The sequence below is a fragment of the Pan troglodytes genome, chromosome 21, assembly GCF_028858775.2.
Source record: "Pan troglodytes isolate AG18354 chromosome 21, NHGRI_mPanTro3-v2.0_pri, whole genome shotgun sequence".
In the NCBI taxonomy this organism is placed as follows: Eukaryota; Metazoa; Chordata; class Mammalia; order Primates; family Hominidae; genus Pan; species Pan troglodytes.
The window spans coordinates 53358069-53379022 of NC_072419.2; the positions used below are offsets into that span (position 1 = coordinate 53358069).

Here is a 20954-nt window from a genome sequence, read left to right on the forward strand (position 1 = left end):
TTCAACTTGGAATTCTGTACCCAGAGAAACTATAGAGAAAAATAAAGATAACTTCAGATATTCGAGAATTCAGGAAGATTACTTTCCATGTACCATTTCAGGAAAAGCAACTTAAGGATGTATTCAAGCAAAACAAGGAAGAAAACCAAGGAAGAGAGACTTGGGATCCAGAAAACAGTGGATCCAACCCAGAAATACAGTGAAGGGAAGTCTGCAGCAAGCCTAAAAATGATCCAGTCCACATTGGAGGTTTCTATCACTGAGGATAGATATCTCCAATATAGAGTGTGTGGCTGAATTTGACATTTTAATGAAGGTACATTGTTGCAAACAAGAAAAAATTAATAAATTCTGACAAAACCAAAAAAGTTACATCAGACAGGTATGATACATATATGAACAAACTGAGATATGACATGATTTTAATTATGATGGAGTACAAGTAAAGAGAATACATGCAATGGTAGGGGCATTCTCCTTAAAATCAATCTGGGGATATGACATTGGACACATAGAGAAGACAATGCAATCTTAGCATATTACTTGGCTCTGTAGTGAACAATAATCACAAAATGTAAATGTGTATTACTAGTTACGAACTTTTAAAATTGACGTAGGCAGAGTGCAGAAAATTTAACCTTAGTTATAAAACCAATGTACAAACAAGTTTATCCTCATTGACAATACGAAAGTAAAGCTACAGCTGATAGACATTAGAGCGGGGAGGATGTATGGGAAAAGGTAGGGACTCCCACATCTATAGCTCCATATTTGTTTACCTTTTTAGCCAAGGGAGAATGTCCAAGGAGAATTGGAATAAAGGGACTCACATATGAGAAAGGAAACTCACATAAGTTTCCAGAGAAACAACAGAGATTTCCATGAGTTAAATCCTCATCTTTTAAGACTGCCCAGTCAAAAGATATTGTCTCAAGTTGAAAAATCAGTAAGTCAGGGTATAAATATGTTACTTAGAATTATAGAGGTGATCACCAGACTTTCTAAAAACAGAAATAGTTGAGCGTATGGTGAACAGTGAATTTAAAATGGTAGTATTTCATTTTGTAAAACGAGTTATATGATTTTCGTTGTTGATTTTGGCCTGAATCCTCCTTTTTGAGCTTTTATATGGAAGGCAAGGACAGACTTCTTGATTCTGACATCTTTTGAGTTGATAAGAGCCCAAAAACTGGGCATCCAAATACACATGACACAGATAAGGTTGGATGGGGATTCATGACACATCAGTGAGTTACATGTTTTGTAACTAAAGATAATGTTTTTCGAGACTTCTTTTCCTCCAAGGGAATGAATTTCTGCAGACATTAAGTCAGATGCACGTGAGTCCATTTGTCTCCATTCTCTTCCTCTCTTTCATCACAGCGTGTGTTCGTGTGGGACTTGGATGAGACAATAATTATTTTTCACTCCTTACTCACGGGGACTTTTGCATCCAGATACGGGAAGGTAAGAATCCATTTTGTCTCTCTCTCTTTTTTTGTTTTCAACATTACTGTCCAGCCAGTTTGTCCTGGGAATTGTGCGGACAGTTTATGAGGCAGCTTCTCCAACAAAAGCTGCCCTTTGGGGGTCAGCCCAGGTTTAAAAATTCCTATGGCATTTTCCTTTCCCATGTGAAAATTTAATTAGCTTCCCCTTCTATTGTCTCCCATGCCTTTTCTTCCAACGTTTGAAGCAATCAACATTTACTTGATAGGAAATACACTTGTTGTCTTCAGCTGTCTCCCTTCCTAAGACAGTGGGCTATGCTGCAGCCAAAGCCAGTAATTCTAGCTAGAAAACGAGGTAAAGTACTTTTCTTCTTCCCTGTTGTTTAGCCTAGTGTCTCCGGCAGATGAATTTAATTTTCCTTCTGTTTTTTTGAGACAAGGGGGAGGCATTGTCAGCTCCAGTGTGGATCTTAGCAATCGTTTTGCAAATGTATCATCAACAAATTATGTCGGGGAACCATCTAGTTAGAATTCTAGGCAAATGCTATTGGCTGAATCGTGGTGGATGGAAGAGACCTTGAAACCACTTTAATAATGCAAAAATGAACTCAACTGCTAAAACTCAAACCTTGCCAATTATTTGGGTTCATCCCATGGGCTACTGAACAGACGACGAGTGGATGCCCTAGACATCTGTCATCTCTTCAGGGGCACGCATGGGGTGGAAGGGCAGTACTTAAGACGACAGCCTAGTTTTCATCTCCTCAGAGGTGAATGACCCACTGGCAGCTGCTTCCACGCATGGGTAGGAACCTTGAGACTTGCCAGCGCCTGGAAAATATTTCTGTTTCTGTTTAGAGACCAGGAATATGATTTGACATCACTTCATGGCTTTTCCAGCTGCTCATGTTTTTTATGGGGGTTATAACAAGCTGGATGTGTAATTAGCAAGATAGATTTATCGTCTGCCATTATGTTGTAAAGAATATAAAAATGGTGTTGGTGGTGCAGAAATCTCTTGCCGTGTAGGAATGCCGTTAATATGTCTAGCAGTGCCTGTGGGAAATCCGGCATGCATTTTTGGACTGTGCACAGCTTAGGTAAAAGACGGCAGAGTCAAGAGCTGCTGAAAACACTGAAGAATGGGCTCCACAGCCATTGCAAAAATTTGGGCTATCCCAAAGGGGCCACAGTAGTAAGTTGCCTGCTAAGTCGTGGTGTTTTATGGTTTTCCTAACCAATCCTGTAAAGTCACCTCCCCTGAGACACAGGCACTCACTCATCTTGCCCTTAGAGGCAGCCTGCTGTGAAGTTCCATAGCTCCATGCAACAACTCACTTAGTATGGATTGTGTAGGGATGTGTGATCTTGGGTATGATTTTTGTATCTGTGTCTCACCAACATTCCTCAAACCAAACTGTGGGCTCCTTCAAGTCAGAGACAAAGCCCCGAGTTCCTTTCTGGGCCCCATGTCCCCTGGCCCATGCCATTCCTCACTGCGAGCCACCTCTCTCCCACCTCACCACCCAATTCCAGCCACCTTCACCTCCAACTCGGCTTCCTATCTGGTCTCCCAGCTTCTACTCTTGCCCACTGCAGCCCCCTACATTGGAGTCATCCTGAAATGCAAGCTTGGCCATATCACTCTCCAGCCGAAAAATCTTCAGTGGCTTCCCCATTGACAAGCCTACCCCCAGCCTCCAAGGCTCTTCATGAGTGGCCTCCTGCCCCATTCTCCAGCCTCCTTTCCTGCTCTTACCCTGAGTTGTTTTTGGTCCTTGAACCTGCCACATTCTCTCCCATCGCTGCTGGGTTTCTCCCAGAAGATCCTGAGATAAAGAGTGAGTGCGAGTAATCTATCTGGGAGGTAATCCCAGGAAGTAGTGGGGAATTCAGGCAAGGAGGGAAAGGAAGCCAATACAAATTACACAAATATAATAGTTACTGCCGTGGGCAGTTGGGGCTCAGTCCCACCAGGGACAGTGTTAACCCACCCAAGGAGTGAGGGAGCTGGGATATTTACCTGCAAATTCCCTTCCATTAAGGGTTGAAGGCTTTTCCTGGAAATTGTCTCCTTGCACTTCTGGCCTGTCCCCAAGAAGCTGCGGAGGGCAGCCTTGGTGGCTGACACCTATAATCCTAGCACTTCGGGAGGCCAAAGTGAGAGGATTGCTTGAGGCCAGCCTGGCAACATAGTGAGACCCCATCTCTTTAAAAAACTTAAAAATTAGCCTGGTGTGATAGTGTGTACCTTTGTTCCCAGCTACTCAGGAGGCTGAGAAGGGAGGATCGCTTGAGCCTGTGGTGAGCTATGATCGCACCACTGCACTCTAGCCTGGGCAACAGAGCAAGACCCTGTCTCAATCAATCAATCAATCAATAAAAAGAGAGCCCCAGGGTAGAGCATCACAAATGCTAACTGTGGAAGGTTTCTTCGTATATGTACAGGAATGGTGACAGTTGAGGGGACGTGGAGCTGGGGCACACTGGAAGCCTCTGCTATAATCTAAGATGTTCTAGAATGTTCTTTTATTAAGTTAAATCCTACTTATCTTTCAGTTCTCATTTAAAACGTAGCTTCCTCCAAAAGGACTTTCCTCAGTACTCCTCTCCATCTAAATTGCGTCTGTCCTCATAACTGTGTTTTCCATTCATGTCATAATTATGTTTATTGTATGTCTTCCTTCTAGGCTATAAGCACCATAAGGGCAGAGACCATGAACATTTTTTTTTTATTTCCCCAACCACGCGCAGTACACAGGGCAGAATTGCTCAATAAATATTTGTTGAATGAATGAATCAGGGTGATCCCCTAGAATGTTAAGCTGCACGAGGACAGGGACCTTTGGTTTGGTTTGGTTTGGTTTTGTTCATAGCTTTATCACCAGTGCATGGAACAGTGTCTCCCACTTAGTAGGTGTCAAGTAAATATTTGTTAAATGAAGGAAGGAAGGAAGGAAAATAGTATCAAAACAGAAATTTTTAACTGGTGGCCGCTGGCCAAATTCATACTGCAGATATTTCTCTTTGGCCCCCAGAGTGTTTGAAAAAATGTGAATGTGTCGCCAACATTTAAAAATCAGGAGATTGCACAGACCAAAACAATCTAGATTTCCAGCTCTTCTTGAAAAATTAGAAATCTGGCAATCCTGCATTCCCCTGGGGCCGCAATCAACAGGAGCAGAGGAGGACTGCCCTCTTAGTGGGGGTGGACATTCTCCAGCCCATCGCAGCCCCCACCTGGCCTGGTTAACCCATTCTTGGGACTCTCTGGCCCCATTGGTATCTGAGTTTCAACATCCATCCTAGAATTACAGAATCATAGAAGATTAGAGCTGGAAGGACTTGAGAGATCATCATGTCCAGTTAGTCTCCATCGTCCATAAGGAGAAACTGAGGCTCAGAGGAAGTAAGATCATCCAAGAAAGCATGAGAATCAGACTCAAGCTCACTTGCCTTCTTGTGTGATCTCTGGATGTCCAGGGAAAACTGAGGTGAAAAGCTCTTAGAGCACCCAGATCACCTGTGCCATCTTCATGACTCTCCTAGAATTTTCCATTCCCTCCTCCAGCTCTCGCTAAGGTGAGGAATGAATGAGTATTATCATTTGCTAAATCTAGCAACCTTCAGAGAGACCCAAAATAATTGTGACTTAAACAAGATGCAAATTTATTTCACTCCCCAGCAGTCCAGATGGAAGCAGTTCAAGCTGGGGAAACTGCTGTGCAGCACCAGAGACCACGGCCTCTACAGTCTTATTCCCTGCCATTTTTTGGGGTGTCACCAGCATTGGCAAGATAAATCATAGCTTACCCCCATGTCTGCATTCCAGCCAGTAAGCAAGAATAGGAAAAGGGGGACTTGCCCCTCTCTTTTGATATTTTTATTTTCTTGTCCCTCTTTTTTTATTATTTTTATTAATTTTTTTAGAGACAGGGTCTTGCTCTGCTGCCCAGGCTGGAGTGCAGTAGCACAATCATAGCTCACTGTAACCTCAAACTCCTCACTCAAGCAAGCCTCCCACCTGAGCTTCCTGAGTAGCTGGGACAACAGGCAAGTGCCACCATGCCCAGCTAATTTTTAAAAATTTTTTGTAGAGATGGGATCTCACTGTGTTGCCCAGGCTGGTCTCGAACTCTTGGGCTCAAGTGATTCTCCCACCTCGGCCTCCCAAAGTTCTGGGATTACAGGCCTGAGCCACCACACCCAGCAAGCCCCACTTTTTTAAAGGCCAGACTCAGAAGTTGCAGGCATCACTTCTGCTCTTATCCTATTGGGCAGAACTTGGTCAGATGGCCTCATCTAGCTGCAAGGGAGTCTGTGAAATGTACTCTTTATTTGAGGCTGTCATGGCCAGTTAAAATTTAGAGATTCTATTACTCTGAGAGGGAGAAAAGAAGAATGGGTATTAGATGACAACTAGCAATTTCTAGCCCAAAGTACTGTATAGTAAAAGGAAAAACAATTAAATAGAAAACTGATGAGGAAAAATAAAATTAGTTATGTTTGAGAGGCCTAAGGGACAACAGGATTTGTAGGTCTGAAGCTCCAGAGAGAGGTCTGCACTATGGCTCTAAGCTTGGATGTCAGAGAAGTAATAAGGATGTAGAGGAGAAGTGTGAGCCCCATTTTGCAGACAGAGTGACTGAGATGAGACCTACAGAAGTTGTGTAGTTGGTGGGATATTCATGACAGAACCAAAATTCATGGCCTCAGCTTCTGGCTCACAGTTCTTTCTCTCTGTACTTCCCCAGCACTGCAGCCAAGTGAAACTTGTTATTAATAGCTGTCATCAAGTATGACATTCAGTTTGAAGTACAGCATGTTTAAGCTGCAAAGAAAATTTATTGAAGCACAATAATTGAAAAACCCAAGGATACCTGGGATTCAGGTCTGGCTGGATCCAGATGTTTAAGCAATGTTCTTAGGTCATTCTGTATCTCTTAGCCAATTTTCTCCATGTGGTAACTCCCTCTCAGCAATCCCAACTAAAAACTGGAAATTTCTAGTACCCACATTCCAGCACAACTTCCAGGCTTTAATCTCAATGTCCCAAACTGGGTCACGTGCCCATCCATATGCCAACCTCTGTAGCTCTGATTGGCCAGCCAAATAAGAGCCCACTCCTGGCCTGGGAAAGGAGGGGCAGATCAGCTCCACCTCAACCAAATAGAGTGAGAGAGGGAGGATGGTCCCCCAAAGGAAACTGGAGTAATCCTTCCAGAAGAGTATGAAGGCCCATGGATGTCCAGTGAATGGGCACTGGATGCCAAGATCCCCTGAACATCCATGACAAGAACCAGCAGCACTTTGCTTGTGGCCATCATGCTGCATACCATGCAGGAAGCCAAAATCATTAATAGTACCAGCCAGAGTGGGGACTTGCTGTTTTTTGGGGGAACTAAGCCCAACAAAGCTAAAATGATTGGGGAATGATTCAAAATAGGTTGTTTGAATTTTAAGACAGAAACTGGGCTCCCGTTCTGTTCCCAATCAAGGGATGTACTGCTAGAGGCTGTCATCTCTTCACTTCCTTTCCATTTCTTCCTCCCCAGTGCTCAGAGCCAGAACATCCCTTTGGTAGCTGTATCTCCCAGCATCTTGTGGATCCATTAGAAATTCCCTAGAGAGCTGGAGCAGCCAGTGACTGCTGCCTCTTTCCTAACCCCTCCCTTCCCCTACCACCCTCCTCCGCAGTCTCTGAACTCTGTTTTCTTCCAGCTGGTATTAGGCAAATGCAAGGTGGTCAAGAGCCTTTGCCTGTGGCCAGGAAGGGATTCTAAAAGAAATTAGTCAGCTTTCCTCCAGGGATTCATGGGGAGTTGCCCTGACTCCTCCTTTTGTGCCTTGCCTTCTAGGCAGCCCACTACCAATATGAAGCTCAACTCCAGGACCTGTTGTTGTTGTTGTTGTTAATAACAATTTTATTGAGATACAATCTACATATCATAATTTACCCTTTCGATGTGTACAATTCAGTAATTTTTAGTATATTCACAGAGTTGTACAACCATCACCACTCTAATTTTAGAATATTTTCATCACCCCAAAAAGAAACCCTATACTCACTAGCAGTCACCCCTGCCGTTTCCTTCTCCCCCTAGCCCCTGACAACCACTAATCTACTTTCTTTCTCTACAGATTTGCCTCTTCTGGATATTTCATATAAAGGGAATCACACAGTACGTGTGATCATCCGTGTTGTAGCATGTATCAGTACTCCATTCCTTTTTATGGCCACATAATTTTCCATTGTGTATTAGTCCATTTTCACATGGCTATAAACAAATATTCGAGACTGGGTAATTTATAAAGGAAATAGGTTAAATCATCTCACAGTTCCACATGGCTGGAGAGGCCTCAGGAAAGTTAACGAACATGGCAGAAGAGGAAGCAAACACTTCCTTCTTCACAAGGCAGTAGGAGAGAGAAAGTCCAGAGTGTAGGGGGAAGAGCCCCTTGTAAAACGATCAGACATAGTGACAACCCACCCACCCACCACAAGAACAGCATGGGGGGAACCACCCCTATGATCCAATCACCTCCCACGAGGTTCCTCCACCAACACAAGGGGATTACAATTTGGATTATGATTCAAGATGAGATTTGGGTGGGGACACAGAGCCAGACCATATCACAGTTCATGGATAAACTATATTTTGTCTATCCATTTATCAGTTGGATAGTTGAAGTTTGGGCCATTATGAATAATGCTGCTATGAACATTGGCATACAAGTATTTGCATGTGCATATGTTTTTAATTCTCTTAGGTATATGCCTAGGAGTAGAATTGCTGGGCCACATGGTAACTCTAGGTTTAACGCTTTTGAGGAACAGCCAGATTATTTTCCAAAGTGACTGTATCATTTTACCTTCCCAACAGCCATGTAAAATGGCTCCAATTTCTCCACATCCTCATCAATATGTTATTGTCTGCCTTTTTGGCTATAGTCCTAGTAAGTATGAAGTGGTATCTCATTGTGGGTTTGATTGGCATTTCCCTAATAATGTTGACAAGTGACTAGTGATGTTTTTATGTGCTTATTGGCCATTTGTATATCTTCTTTGGAAAAACATTTATTCAAATCTTTTGCTCATTTTTAATTGGTTTGTCTTTATATCATTATAAGAGTTTTTATATATCTGGATACCAGTCTATTATCAGATATGTGATTTGCCAATATTTTTCTCTCATTCTATGAGTTGTCTTTCCATTTTCTTTTTGGTATCCTTTGAAATACCAAGCTTTTTATTTTTATGAAGTGCAATTTATGTATATTTTCTTTGGTTACTTTTGCTTTTGGTGTCATATCTGAGACCCTATTGCCTAACCTAGGTCACAGAGATTTACTCCTGCACTTTTTTCTAAGAATTTTCTCATTTTAGCTCTTACATTTAGGTCTGTGATCCATTTTGAGTTAATTTGTGTGTATGATGTGAGGCAGGGGTGCAACCTCATTGTTTTACCTATGACTATCAAGTCATCCCAGTAGCATTTGTTGAAAAGACTCTTCTTTCCCCCTACTGAATTGTCTCAACATCCTGTCAGAAAATCAATTGGCAGCCAGGTGCAGTGGCTCACACCTGTAATCTCAGCACTCTGGGAGGTCCAGGCAGGTGGATTACATGAGGCCAGGAGTTCAAGACCAGCCTGGCCAACATGGTGAAACTCCATCTCTACTAAAAATACAAAAATTAGCCAGATGTGATGGTGCACGTCTGTAATCCCAGCTACTTGGGAGGCTTAGGCATGAGAATTCCTTGAACCCAGGAGGTGGAGGCTGCAGTGAACCAAGATCATGCCATTGCACTCCAGCCTGGGCGACAGAGCCAGACTCTATCTCAAAAATTTTAAAAAAAAATCAATTGGCCGTAAATATGTTTATTTCTTGACTCTTCATTTTATCCCATAGATCTGTATGTATGCCCTTATGCCAGTACCACACTGTCTTGATTACTGTAGCTTTGTAGTAAGTTTCAAAAATGGAAAGTAGGAGTCCTCCACCTTTGTTCTTATGACCAGTCTTGACCTTTATAATTGGCATCTCCATTGGTTTTATTTTTTGTGGTTTCAACACAGCCTTTGCACTTGCTGTTGTTCCCTGTGCCAGGAATGCCCATCTCCCCATTTTCTACATGGCTCCTTTATTCACGAATCTGCCCAGTGGCTGGGCACGGTGGCCCATGCCTGTAATCCCAGCACTTTGGGAAGCTGAGGCAGGCAGATCACTTGAGGCGAGGAGTTCGAAACCAGCCTATCCAACATGATGAAACCCTGTCTCTACTAAAAATACAAAAATTAGCTGGGCATGATGGCAGGCACCTGTAATCCCAGCTACTCAGGAGGCTGAGACAGGAGAATCACTTGAACCTGGGAGGCGGAGGTTGCAATGAGCTGAGATCACGCCACTGAACTCCAGCCTGGGCAACAGAGCAAGACTCTGTCTCAAAAAAAAAAAAGGAACCTGCCCAAGTGTTTCCTCATCAAACCACCTGATGCGTTAAATATGTATTATTTATTACCTGCCCTCTCCAACACACACACATTTGAATGTAAACTCTATGAAAACAAGCACCAGGGCCAGGATTAGCATTTTGTAGGCACAAAATTTAAGTGGGTACTGAGAAACAGAGTAATCAAGCTCAATCATATTTAATGCAATATTTTACAAATCAAAATTGATGCCAAAAAAATCGATCATGAGAGAAAATCAAAATGTAAACAAAGACAGATGGTTGTGTGTGTTACTGCCCTGCGTTATTGTGCAATGGGAACAGTTTCCAATCAGCCCCTGACTCCCTGGCCTGAGTGACTGTTACCTCTCCACAGGGCAGGTTTATGAGCCTTGGCAATGGCAGGAACAGATTGACCAACGAGGGGCTTTAATATATAGTCATCTTTTGTGTTTTGTTTTTTGTTTTTGTTTTTTTTTTACTGTAGAGCTTTTATTAACTTTTTCCACTTGAGTCAAAATACAGAAAAATGTTTTGATAAGTGTATGTAGGGGCCACATTTTTCCTTTTGCCTCAGGCCCTGTGGCTTGGCCTGGAATGGCAAGCACCAGGGTGGTCTGCCTCCCAGCTGTAGCCCCCGGACCTAGCACAGGGCCTGGCACATGGTAGGAGCTCAGTAAACGTTTGTTGATTACATGACTGTAATCAAGGGAGTATTTTAAGTGTTAGTAGCAGGGAGAGATCTCAACCCACACAGCATGCATGAAATAGAATTTTGGTTTTCTGTAACGCAATGGAATTCCTAGTTGCAGCCTTTGTTCTGCTGGGTTCTTTTTCCTTCCTCACCAGGTTATATCAGACTTCCAGGGAGCTCACAAAGCACCCAGGGACTGGGTGAGAGTCCATGGACCCACGAGTCCTCTGTCCACTTACGACACTGCTGACATGTATCTGGTTCCTGTCCCTAGGGGTGCTTCAGGTCTGGTGGGATCTGGAATCTCAGTGAGGCTGGCTATGGTCCTATCTGCCTGACCCCCTGGCCCAGACTGTCACTCTCTTAGGTTTTGCTTCCTGGCACACGTGGCAGGGTAGGGAGGCCTCTGAAAACCCCCTTCCATCCTTCAGTTGGAAGTCAGGACAAGAAACCAGTGCCACTCGCTCACCATCCCAAGGCCAAAAAGCTCAAAATCTGCTACCTTATGAATGGGAGGCTGGAAAACAGGGAACTGAGGGAGCAGAGAATAACAACTCACATCTCGCCCATGTTCTTGTTGGCGGATACATCAGATCCTTGAGGGAGCAAACTGGAGTAGAAGGGAGTGTTTGGAAAAGGGAGGAATTTGCAGTTGTCACGGTGATTGGAGGCACAACAAACCCGTGAATCACCCCACCAAGATACCATTAGTGGTATCCATAGAAATGTATGCATTTTCTCATTTTATTCAACAAATATTTATCAAGTGCCCCCTGCATGCCAGGTGTACTGTTCTAGGCCCTGGGGATGCGGCAGGGAACAAAGTCCATTAAAAACACTGCCCTCATGGAGCTGATATCCTTGGGGAGAGGAGGGAAGATGATAAGCAAGATACATAGAAATGCAAGCGGCCAGGCACAGTGACACACGCCTGTAATCCCAGCACTTTGGGAGGCTGAGGCAAGTGGATGACTTGAGGCCAGGAGTTCGAGACCAGCCTGCCCATTATGGTGAAACCCCATCTCTACTAAAAATACAAAAATTAGCCAGGCGTGGTGGTGGGCACCTGTAGTCCCAGCTATCTGGGAGGCTTGAGGCATGAGAATTACTTAAACCCAGGTGGCAGAGGTTGCAGTGAGCCTAGATCATGCCACTGTACTCCAGCCTGGACAACAGAGTGAGACTCTGTATCAAAAAAAAAAAAAAGAAAGAAAGAAATGCAAGGCCAGGCATGGTGGTGTACCCCTGTAATCCCAGCACTTTGGGAGGTTGAGGCAGGAGGATTGCTTGAGGCCAGAAGTTCAAGACCAGCCTGGACACCATGAGACCCTGTCTCTAAAACAAGAAAGAGAGAAAGAAAAAACAAAAGAGAAGAAGGAAGAAGAAGAAGAAGAAAAGAAAAAGAAGAAGAGAGAAGGAAAAAGGAGAAGAAAGAAGAAGTAGGAGGAGGAGGAGGAAGAAGGAAGGGAAGGGAAGGGGAAAGAAGAAGAAAGAAGAAGAAATAATAATCCAGAGAAAAAGAGAAGTTGAAATTAAATTTGAGAAAAATGTGGCCAGGGAAGGAGGCCGCACAGAGAAGCTAAATTTTGAATAAGGCCTGAAGGAAGTGGAGGAACAGAAATCTGGTGGAAGGGCAGAGGGAATGGCACATGCAAAGGCCCTGCAGCAGAAGTGTGCCTGGGGAGTTTGAGGGACAGCAAGGAGGCCAGCGTGGCTGGAGCACAGCAGACTGACTCTGAAGTTGGAGCTGGTAGAGATTTGGAGTAGAAGGACAGAGTCTGCCCTGGTTTCAGTATGGTTTGTTGAGCCCCACAAAGTCTCATGTTGAAATTTCATCCCCATTGTTGAAGGTGGGGCCTAAAGGGAGGTGTTTGGATCCTGGAGGTGGATCCCTCATTAATGGCTTGGTGCCATTCTTGCAGGAGTGAGTGAGTTCTCTTAGTTCCCGTGAGAACTCGTTGTTGAAAAGAGCCTGGCAGCTCCCTCCACTCTCTCTCTTCCTCTCTCTCCACATGTGATCTGCACATGCTGGCTCCCCTTTGCTTTCCACCATGAGTGGAAGCAACCTGAGGCCTCACCAGATGCAGATGCTGTTGCCATGCTTCTTGTACAGCCTGCCAAACTGTGAGCCAAATAAACCTCTTTTCTTTATCAATTCCCTAGCCTCAGATATTCCTTTATAGCAACACAAATGGATGAAGATGGAATCTGAGTTCCATTCTTATTTATCTTTATTTTTTATTAATTTATTTTAGAGACAGGGTCTTGCTCTGTCACCCAGGCTGGAGTGCAGTGGCATGATCATAGTTCACTGCAACCTCAACCTCCTGGGCTCAAGCAGTCCTCTCACCTCAGCCTCCCAAGTAGCTGAGACTACAGGTGCACACCACTGTGCCCAGCTAATTTTTTTTGAGAGACAAGGGTCTCAGTGGCTGGTCTCTACTCCTGGGCTCAAGCGATCCTCCCCCCTCTGCTTTCCAAGGTGCTGGGATTACAGGCGTGAGCTACTGCATCCAGCCTGAGCTCCATTCTTAAGGAGCCCCTCTGGCTCTCCCCGGGGAGAGGAGAGTAGAAAGTGGCCAGGTTGGAATCCTGGCGATGGGTGAGGAGGCTACTGCACCAGTTTATCTGAAAGACTGAACTGGTCTTTCTCAGTTTACCGTTCTCTCCACCCAGGGAGTGGAGATGCAGGTGGGGAGGAGCACAGTGGGCTGGGTATATTTTGAAGGCAGACCAGCCACAGATAAAGAAGGTAAAGGGAGTCCTAATTCTCACCACCAAGCTGCAAAGATGCCCTGTTTTCCATCCAGGGTCTCCCCCTGAAGAGACCTGATTGCTTCTACCCCTGTTGGCAACCAGCCAATTCCTCCTGAACAAATTCCTCAAGCTTTACTGCATATTTCCTATACACCAAGCACTCACTATCAATTTTATTATTTTCTTAAGTTAAGCCTCAAAGGCACAGCTTGAGTTATTCATATTCTTTGTCCACACAAGGCCCCTTTCTTGTTTCACGTAGGTACCAATGTGTTTCCTTTTAAACCTATTTGTGCTCCTTTCCCTCCCCTCCCTATATAGCTCAGTGTATAGCCTTTTGTTTGTTTCCTGTAACATATACATTCTCTTTTTGTGTGCATTTATTTCTTATGTGTATAGGTGACATTGTTTAAATACCCTGTGTTTCTTACCTTTCTCCCTCTGTGCTATGGTTTCACTTATTTATTTCTGAGACAGGGGTCTCGTCATGTTGCCCAGGCTAGTCTCGAACGCCAGGGCTCTAGTAATCCTCCTGCCTCAGCCTCCCAAAGTGCTGGGATTACAAGCATGAGGCACCACACCCTGCCTGCACTATGGTTTTAGATCCTCCCACATTGCCATACATACAACTCTATCACTCTAACACAATAGTTTTCAACCAGAGGAAGTTTTGGCCCCCAGGGGACATTTGACATTCCCCATTTTTGGGGAATGGGATACTACTGGCATCTAGTGGGTAGAGGCCAGGGATGCTGCTACACATCCCACAATGCACAGGATGGCCCCACAATAAAGGATGATTGGGCCCTCTGGGTCCATAGTGCTGTGGCTGGGGGCCTGCATCTGACCACTGCATAGTCCCAGGTGCTCCAGGTCTTCCTTATGGCACTCTCTTCAGGGAGGACACTCAGGCTTCCTCAGCTCCGCATCAGCACAGACAGAGCTGTGACGAGCAACCTTTATGGACTGCTCTGAGCTTTACACCCTCTCTCTCATTTAATCCCCACCATGAATCTATAAGGCCCAGCTGCTCCCTTTATACTCATTTCCAGAGAAACTGAGGCCCAGAGAGGTGATGTGACTTAGTCAAGGTCACCCAGCTTAGGAGGGATGAAAGCCAGGAAGTGGCCCACTGCTCTTTAATTTATTTTTTATTTTATTTTTCTGCGACAGGGTCTCACTCTGTCACTCGCTGAAGCGCAGTGGTGCAAACACGGCTCACTGCAGCCTCAACTTCCTGGGATCAAGCAATCCTCTCAGCTCAGCCTCTTGTGTAGCTGGGACCACAGACATGCACTACCATGCCCAGCTAATTTTTTATGTTTTTTGTGAGACAGGGATCTCACTTTCCCCAGGCTGGTCTCGAACTCCTGGGCTTAAATCCCAAAGTGCTGTGATTACAGGCGTGAGCCACCATGTCCGGCCGCTCCACTGCTCTTAACCACGTAACATGTCCCTAGTGATCCATGTGACTGTCTCGAGGGTAAAAATTAAAAGCCTCTGGAATGAACTCTTCTGCTGCCTCTTAGCTCATGGAGCACAGGAACTGGGTCTGATGTGTTCACAGCTTTATCCCAATACCCAGCACAGTACCTGGCACCTCCACTGGACAAATATTTGTTGAATAAACAAATAAACAAAGGGCTGCCAAGTAGGGAGTTTTCACTTGTGTGATGGCAAATACAGCAGAAATAAGATTCCAGGGCATTCACCCACAAGGGAGCAGACAGCCACGTGTGTGACAAGCAGGGGCCTGGCAGCCTCTGTCTCAGACTGAGATGCTCCATGCCCCCTAGCCTGGCCTCACCTAGAGCCTGGCCCACAGCAGGGTCTCAGCAAAGGCTTCACAATTTTGTTTTCAGACATTGCATCCATCCCCTCCTTCCTGAAAATGTCTTTGTTCTACTGTCCTTCATGACAGTTTGGCTGGGTATAGAATTTTTGTTTGGAAATAATAATTTTCCTTCATAGTTTTAAGGCATTTTCCCATTGACTCTGGCTTCCAGAGAATAAATGACAGGTGCAGTTGGTCCTAATTGAAGTAGGTCAGAAGGTGCTGAGAAAGACATCTTGAAGAAGTGAAATTGATAAAATATCTGGTACATCTGAATGCATTGAGAGGATTTTTAAAAGATCATTATTTACTCCAATGGAAAACAAAAGGCATGAAAAGTGATCATAGTTTACTACCTGGCTTAGCTGTGTTATCAGTTAGCTACAAAACAAATCACCCCAGGACTTAGTGGCATAAAACAATAAGCATTTATTATTCAGCCCATGAGATTTTGAGTTGGCAGAGAGGTTCTACTGAGCTAGACTGGGCTCTTGCATGTGTCTGCAGGGTCAGCTGGCAGATCAGCTGGTAGAGAATGGCCTGAGCTGGGACAACCTGTCTCTGCTCCATGGGGTCTCTCATCCTCCAGCAGGCAAGTCCAGGCTTTTCCTCGTGGCCTAAGAAGTGTTCCTTTCAAGGAGAGAGACCCGTCTTTAGTCCTCCATTTGGAACTGGCTTGCCATTTGGAACTGGCACACTGTGAAAGGTGGGCAGCACTGTACCCTGGGGCTTAGAAACGAGCCCAGATCATTTCTGCTGCATTCTGTCAGCAAAAGTAAACATAAGCCAGCCCAGATTTAAACAGAGCAGTAACCCCACCTCTTGAAGGGAGAAGCTTTACTATCACTCTTCAGAGGGTGAAGGTGTAAGGACATTGAGTCATCAAGGCAGTCAGCCTATGCAGTAATCACAGCAGCGTGAACTCTGACTAGTAGCCCAATAAAAACCATTCACTTTTGAGAAGCAGAGGTGGGCAGATCACTTGAGCCCAGGAGTTTGAGACTAGCCTGGGCAAAACGGCAAAATCCCATCTGTACAAAAAAAAATTTTTTTTTCAAAAAATTAGCCAGGTGTGGTGGTGTGCACCTGTAGTCCTAGCTACTCCAGAGGCTGAGGTTGAAGGATCCCTTGAGCCCAGGAGTTAGAGGCTGCAGTGAGCCGAGGTGGCACCACTGCACTCCAGTTTGGCCAACAGAGCAAGACCGCTGTCTCAAGCAACAAACAAAGCCATGACTATTTAGGAGGAAAAGAGAATGAGAAGGATACATATGTGCGGTAAAGGTAGCAAGAAGAAAATCCACATTGCCCATAGTGGGATCAAATAATGCCTCAAAGTGAAAAATCAAAAAGCCATGTAATTATAACCATGCAATTTAGAGACAGGGCAGTGAGTATCAAGATAATGAATGAAGGAAAGAGTTGAAGGTGGTGACAAAGGGGGCATGAGAGGGTGTGTCAGGGAAACTGCAGTCTTATAACAAGCCTTGTGGAACTTTTTGAGTATTTGACAAAAATTAAAACTATTAAAAAGTAAACGATTTAACTTGATTATATTATGCATATAAAAGAATGAGTTATGCAAGACTATATCTGGTCAGCTCCTTGCTGAGAGGAGAGATTAGGCATAGATTGGAGAAAGAAGGTATCTGCATGGCTCAGATAGTCAAGGAAGACTTCCTGTAAGAGGAAGTATCAGCTGAGACTTCAAAACTAGGCCAAAAAAAAAGCACTTAGGCACGTTTGGGAGTTTACAGTTCATTCTTACATTATTTGTCTTAATTCCACAACTACCTTCTTGAGGTGAATAAATCAGGAATTATTGTTACTCTTCTTATTTTGCAAAAGAGAAAACAGTTCCAGGGAAGTTGAGGGACTTGCCTGAGGCTCCAGAAGCAGGGAATGGCTCCAAAAGTTAGATTTCATGTTCACTCCTTTTTTTTTTTTTTTTTTTTTTTGAGATGGAGTCTTATTCTGTCACCCGGGCTGGAGTGCAGTGGTGACGTCTTGGCTCACTGCAACCTCTGCCTCCCAGGTTCAAGCGATCCTCCTGCCTCAGCCTCCCTAGTAGCTGGGATTATAAGCATGCACCACCACGCCCGGGTAATTTTTGTATTTTTAGTAGAGGTGGGGGTTTCACCATGTTGACCGGGCTGGTCTCGAACCCCCGACCTCAAGTGATACGCCCACCTCAGCCTCCCCAAGTGCTGGGATTACAGGTGTGAGCCACCGCAACTGGCAGATTTTATGTCCAAATGCAACAAAGGCTAGCTGTGGCTAACTTAACCACAAGGAAATTGATTGGGAGGGTATGAGGGAGTTTTCAGGATCCAGGAGAAGAATGGAGGAAAAGTTGGGGCTCCCAAGGAGCAGGAGTGATGAGGTGGCACCTTTAGGCCTTACAGCTGCTGTTTCATCCTTGAATTGCTTCAGTCCCAGGAGAGAGGGGCTGATCGGCTGTGCCTGGGACCTGTGCCCACCTCTCAGCTAAGCAGGGTTAGACACCTTGATGGACAGCCCACCAAGCCACCTGCAGTGGGGGCAGGCAGTTCCCCATGAGGAACCTAAGGAGCTTTTAGCAGAAAGAATGAGAATGGATGAGAGGCAGAAACCACGGGTGCTCACGCCAGGAGCAGAGCCAGCCTCCACATCCACACTCGGGGCTGTCTGCTGTGAAAGGTGGGTAGCGCTGTAGCCTGGAGCTTAGAAACGAACCCAGATCACACACTTTGTATTCACCCACTGCAAAGGTCATTCCCAGGCTGAGATTTCTCCAGAGAGAGAAATGCCCAGCATCTGCCACCAGCACACCCCTCCTTAAGGGAAACCCACTCTCCTGAGACACACAGACCATAATGCTTCTGCTTTTCAGAGTGAATCACTGCCTCAGACACAGCTGAGCCCACATCAAATTCCTAGATGGGTTTTTTTTGTGTGTGTGTGGATATGCTGTGGTTTCAAGGGGGAGATCTCCACTGTGCTTCTGGGGTTTCTTATTTAAATGGAACTGGGTGTCGTTCAAAGTAGCAGTGGCTGGGATCACCACATGTTCCCTGACTTGCCTTTTTAGTGACCATCCACACAGATATCTGTTTGTTCCATGACTCTTGGACTCATGAGTCAGCTCTTCTGTCGGGGGAGAATGGGCAGAACTCACAGGCAGCCTCAAAGGCTCTGTATAAGACACCTGTTGGTGTGATGGCTACAGAAACACACCATCCTCTCATCCCTGGGGGCAGGGGCAGGTGAATGCCCATGTCACAGATGAGAACCCTGAGGCTCACCTCGCTGAAGTGCCTGCACTAAAAGCCTCTGGAAAAGGTCTTTCACACAGGGTTTTCTGTCCCCCTTTAAGGGTGACGTTTTTAGCCTTTCCTCTTCAGAAGGCATGAAAAGCTTCAGCCTTGGCCGGCCACGGTGGCTCATGCCTGTAATCCCAGCACTTGGGAAGCTGAGGCTGGTGGATCACCTGAGGTCAGGAGTTCGAGACCAGCCTGGCCGACATGGTGAAACCCCGTCTCTACTAAAAATACAAAAATTAGCCGAGAGTGGTGGTGTGCGCCTGTAATCCCAGCTACTCAGGAGGCTGAGGCAAAAGAATCACTTGAACCCAGGAGATGGATATTGTAGTGAGCCGAAATCGTGCCATTGCACTCCAGCCTGGGCCACAAGAGCAAGACTCCTTCAAATAATAATAATAATAATAATAATAATAATAAAGCTTTGGCCTCTATCAAAGACACTGAGAGAGTTTGGATATTTGATCCCTGCCCCAGTCTCATGTTAAATTATAATCCCCAGTGCTAGAAGTGGGGCCTGGTGGGAGGTGTTGGGATCATGGGTGCGGATCCCTCATGGCTTGTGAGGATCCCACATGGCTTCACAATAGTGAGTTCTTGTGAGATCTGGTCATTTAAAAGTGTGTGGCACTTCTCCGCCACTCTCCCCCTCTTCCTCCTGCTTTTGCCAGGTGAAGTACCTGCTCCCACTTGGCCTTCTGCCATGAATAAAAGCTCCCTGAGGCCTCCCCAGAAGCTCAGCAGTTGCCTGTGCTGTGCTTATACAGCCTGCAGAACTGTGAGCCAATTAAACCTCTTTTCTTTATAGATTACCCTGGCTCAGATATTTCTTTATAGCAATGCAAGAATGGACTCACAAAGATACTTTCGGGCATGCCGAGGCAAGCAGCTGAAGGGTCTTCATAGCCAAATTTGCTCACAGGTGGGGCCTCCTGTCCACCTCCCAACTGCCCACCACCTTACCCTTCTCCCACCTGCCAGAGGGATTGCTTGAAAATGCAAATCAGGCCCTGCAATGACCCCCTCTTGCTGCCAGGGAAGCAGACTGCTCCCAGGGACCCCCTGCCCAGCTCATCGCTGCCGTCTTCAGCCGTCTTCCCTGGCCATACAGGTGCCTTTGCTCACCCAGGGCATCAAATTCCCATCTGTCTGGGCCTCTGCGTATGCTATTCTGAATTCTTAGAATATTCTTCATCCTTCTTTTTTACTCCTGTTATTCACTGGGAGGCTCAGCTTTTCTTTCATAACACAGTTCAGAAGCTACTTCCTCGAGGGTCCCCCAGAGTAAGTCAGGTCACCCGTCTTATGCTCACGTAACTCTCTTAACTGACCCATACGCCAACCATCATCGTTGCTGTGCCTGTCTCTTGAATCCCATCCCCTTCTCTCCAGCTCCCCCACCACCTCCTTCATTTCAGCCTCCTCCGCCCTCTCCACGGGTCTGGACAGCTGTCTCCCTGCTTCCCCTCTGCCTCCACCACCCTCAGCCTATTGGGCAGCCGAACAACCGCTTCAAGAGGCAAATGGGATTGTGCCACCTTCTCCATCCTCACCCAGTGGAAAACCCTGCAGTGATGCTCATTGCCCTTAAGGCAAACTCTTTGCCATGACTTTCCAGGCCCCGGGCGGTCCAGCCCCTGCCAACCTTGCCAACTTTCACCTTGATCTCTTTCACCCACCCCCAGCACTGCTGCAGCCTCCTGCTCACATGCACTTCCCACCACACGGCCTTTGCACACACTGTTGCTCTGCCCAGAACACTCTTCCTACCCTCCCTTAGTCTAACCAGTGCTGCCTGTCCAGTGTGGTATCCTTAGGGACGCTTCCCAATCTTTCCAAGTTGGTTAAAAACCTCCTACTGATGGTTCATAGCACCACAGTGCTCATAGTAGCACAGTTGCAATTATTTATTTCTGGGTGTGATTATTTGATTATAGAATAACATCATCATCCTTCTTTTTTTTTTTTTTTTTTTTTTTGAGATGGAGTTTCACTCTTATTGCCCAGGCTGGAGTGCAGTGGTGCAATCTTGGCTCACTGCAACCTCCGCCTCGCTAGTTCAAGCGATTCTCCTGCCTCAGCCTCTCGAGTAGCTGGGATGACAGGCGCCTGCCAATACGCCTAGCTAATTTTTGTATTTTTAGTAGAGACTGGGTTTCACCATGTTGGCCAGGCTGGTCTCGAACTCCTGACCTCAGGTGATCCACCCACCTCAGCCTCCCAAAGTGCTGGGATCATAGGAATGAGCCACCGCGCCCGGCCCACCATCCTTCTTAAAAGGCTGCAATTGAAACCTCATTATAACAGATTCTGTCAATCTCCCCTCCCCCATTATTCCCGTAGCACTCTGCTCCTTTGGGTGTGACGATGTCCCTCTGCAGGCACCTGTGACCTTCTGCAGTGCGTTGGGCAGTGTCCCAGAGGGACAGAGCCCCAGTGGCCCAGGCATTGACCTGCTCATTGACCC

The 20954-nt window shown here is 45.7% G+C and overlaps 1 protein-coding gene across 2 annotated transcripts in view; it reads left to right on the forward strand.

Moving 5' to 3' along the window:
* The window catches only part of EYA2 (EYA transcriptional coactivator and phosphatase 2), a 294449-nt gene that overhangs the window by 202049 nt on the left and 71446 nt on the right, over positions 1-20954 (forward strand). For both annotated transcript variants that reach the window (XM_003316981.5, XM_063802586.1), the window contains one exon: positions 1384-1467. In XM_003316981.5, coding sequence (XP_003317029.2) covers positions 1384-1467 — 84 coding nt within the window. The remainder of the gene's footprint in view (positions 1-1383; positions 1468-20954) is intronic.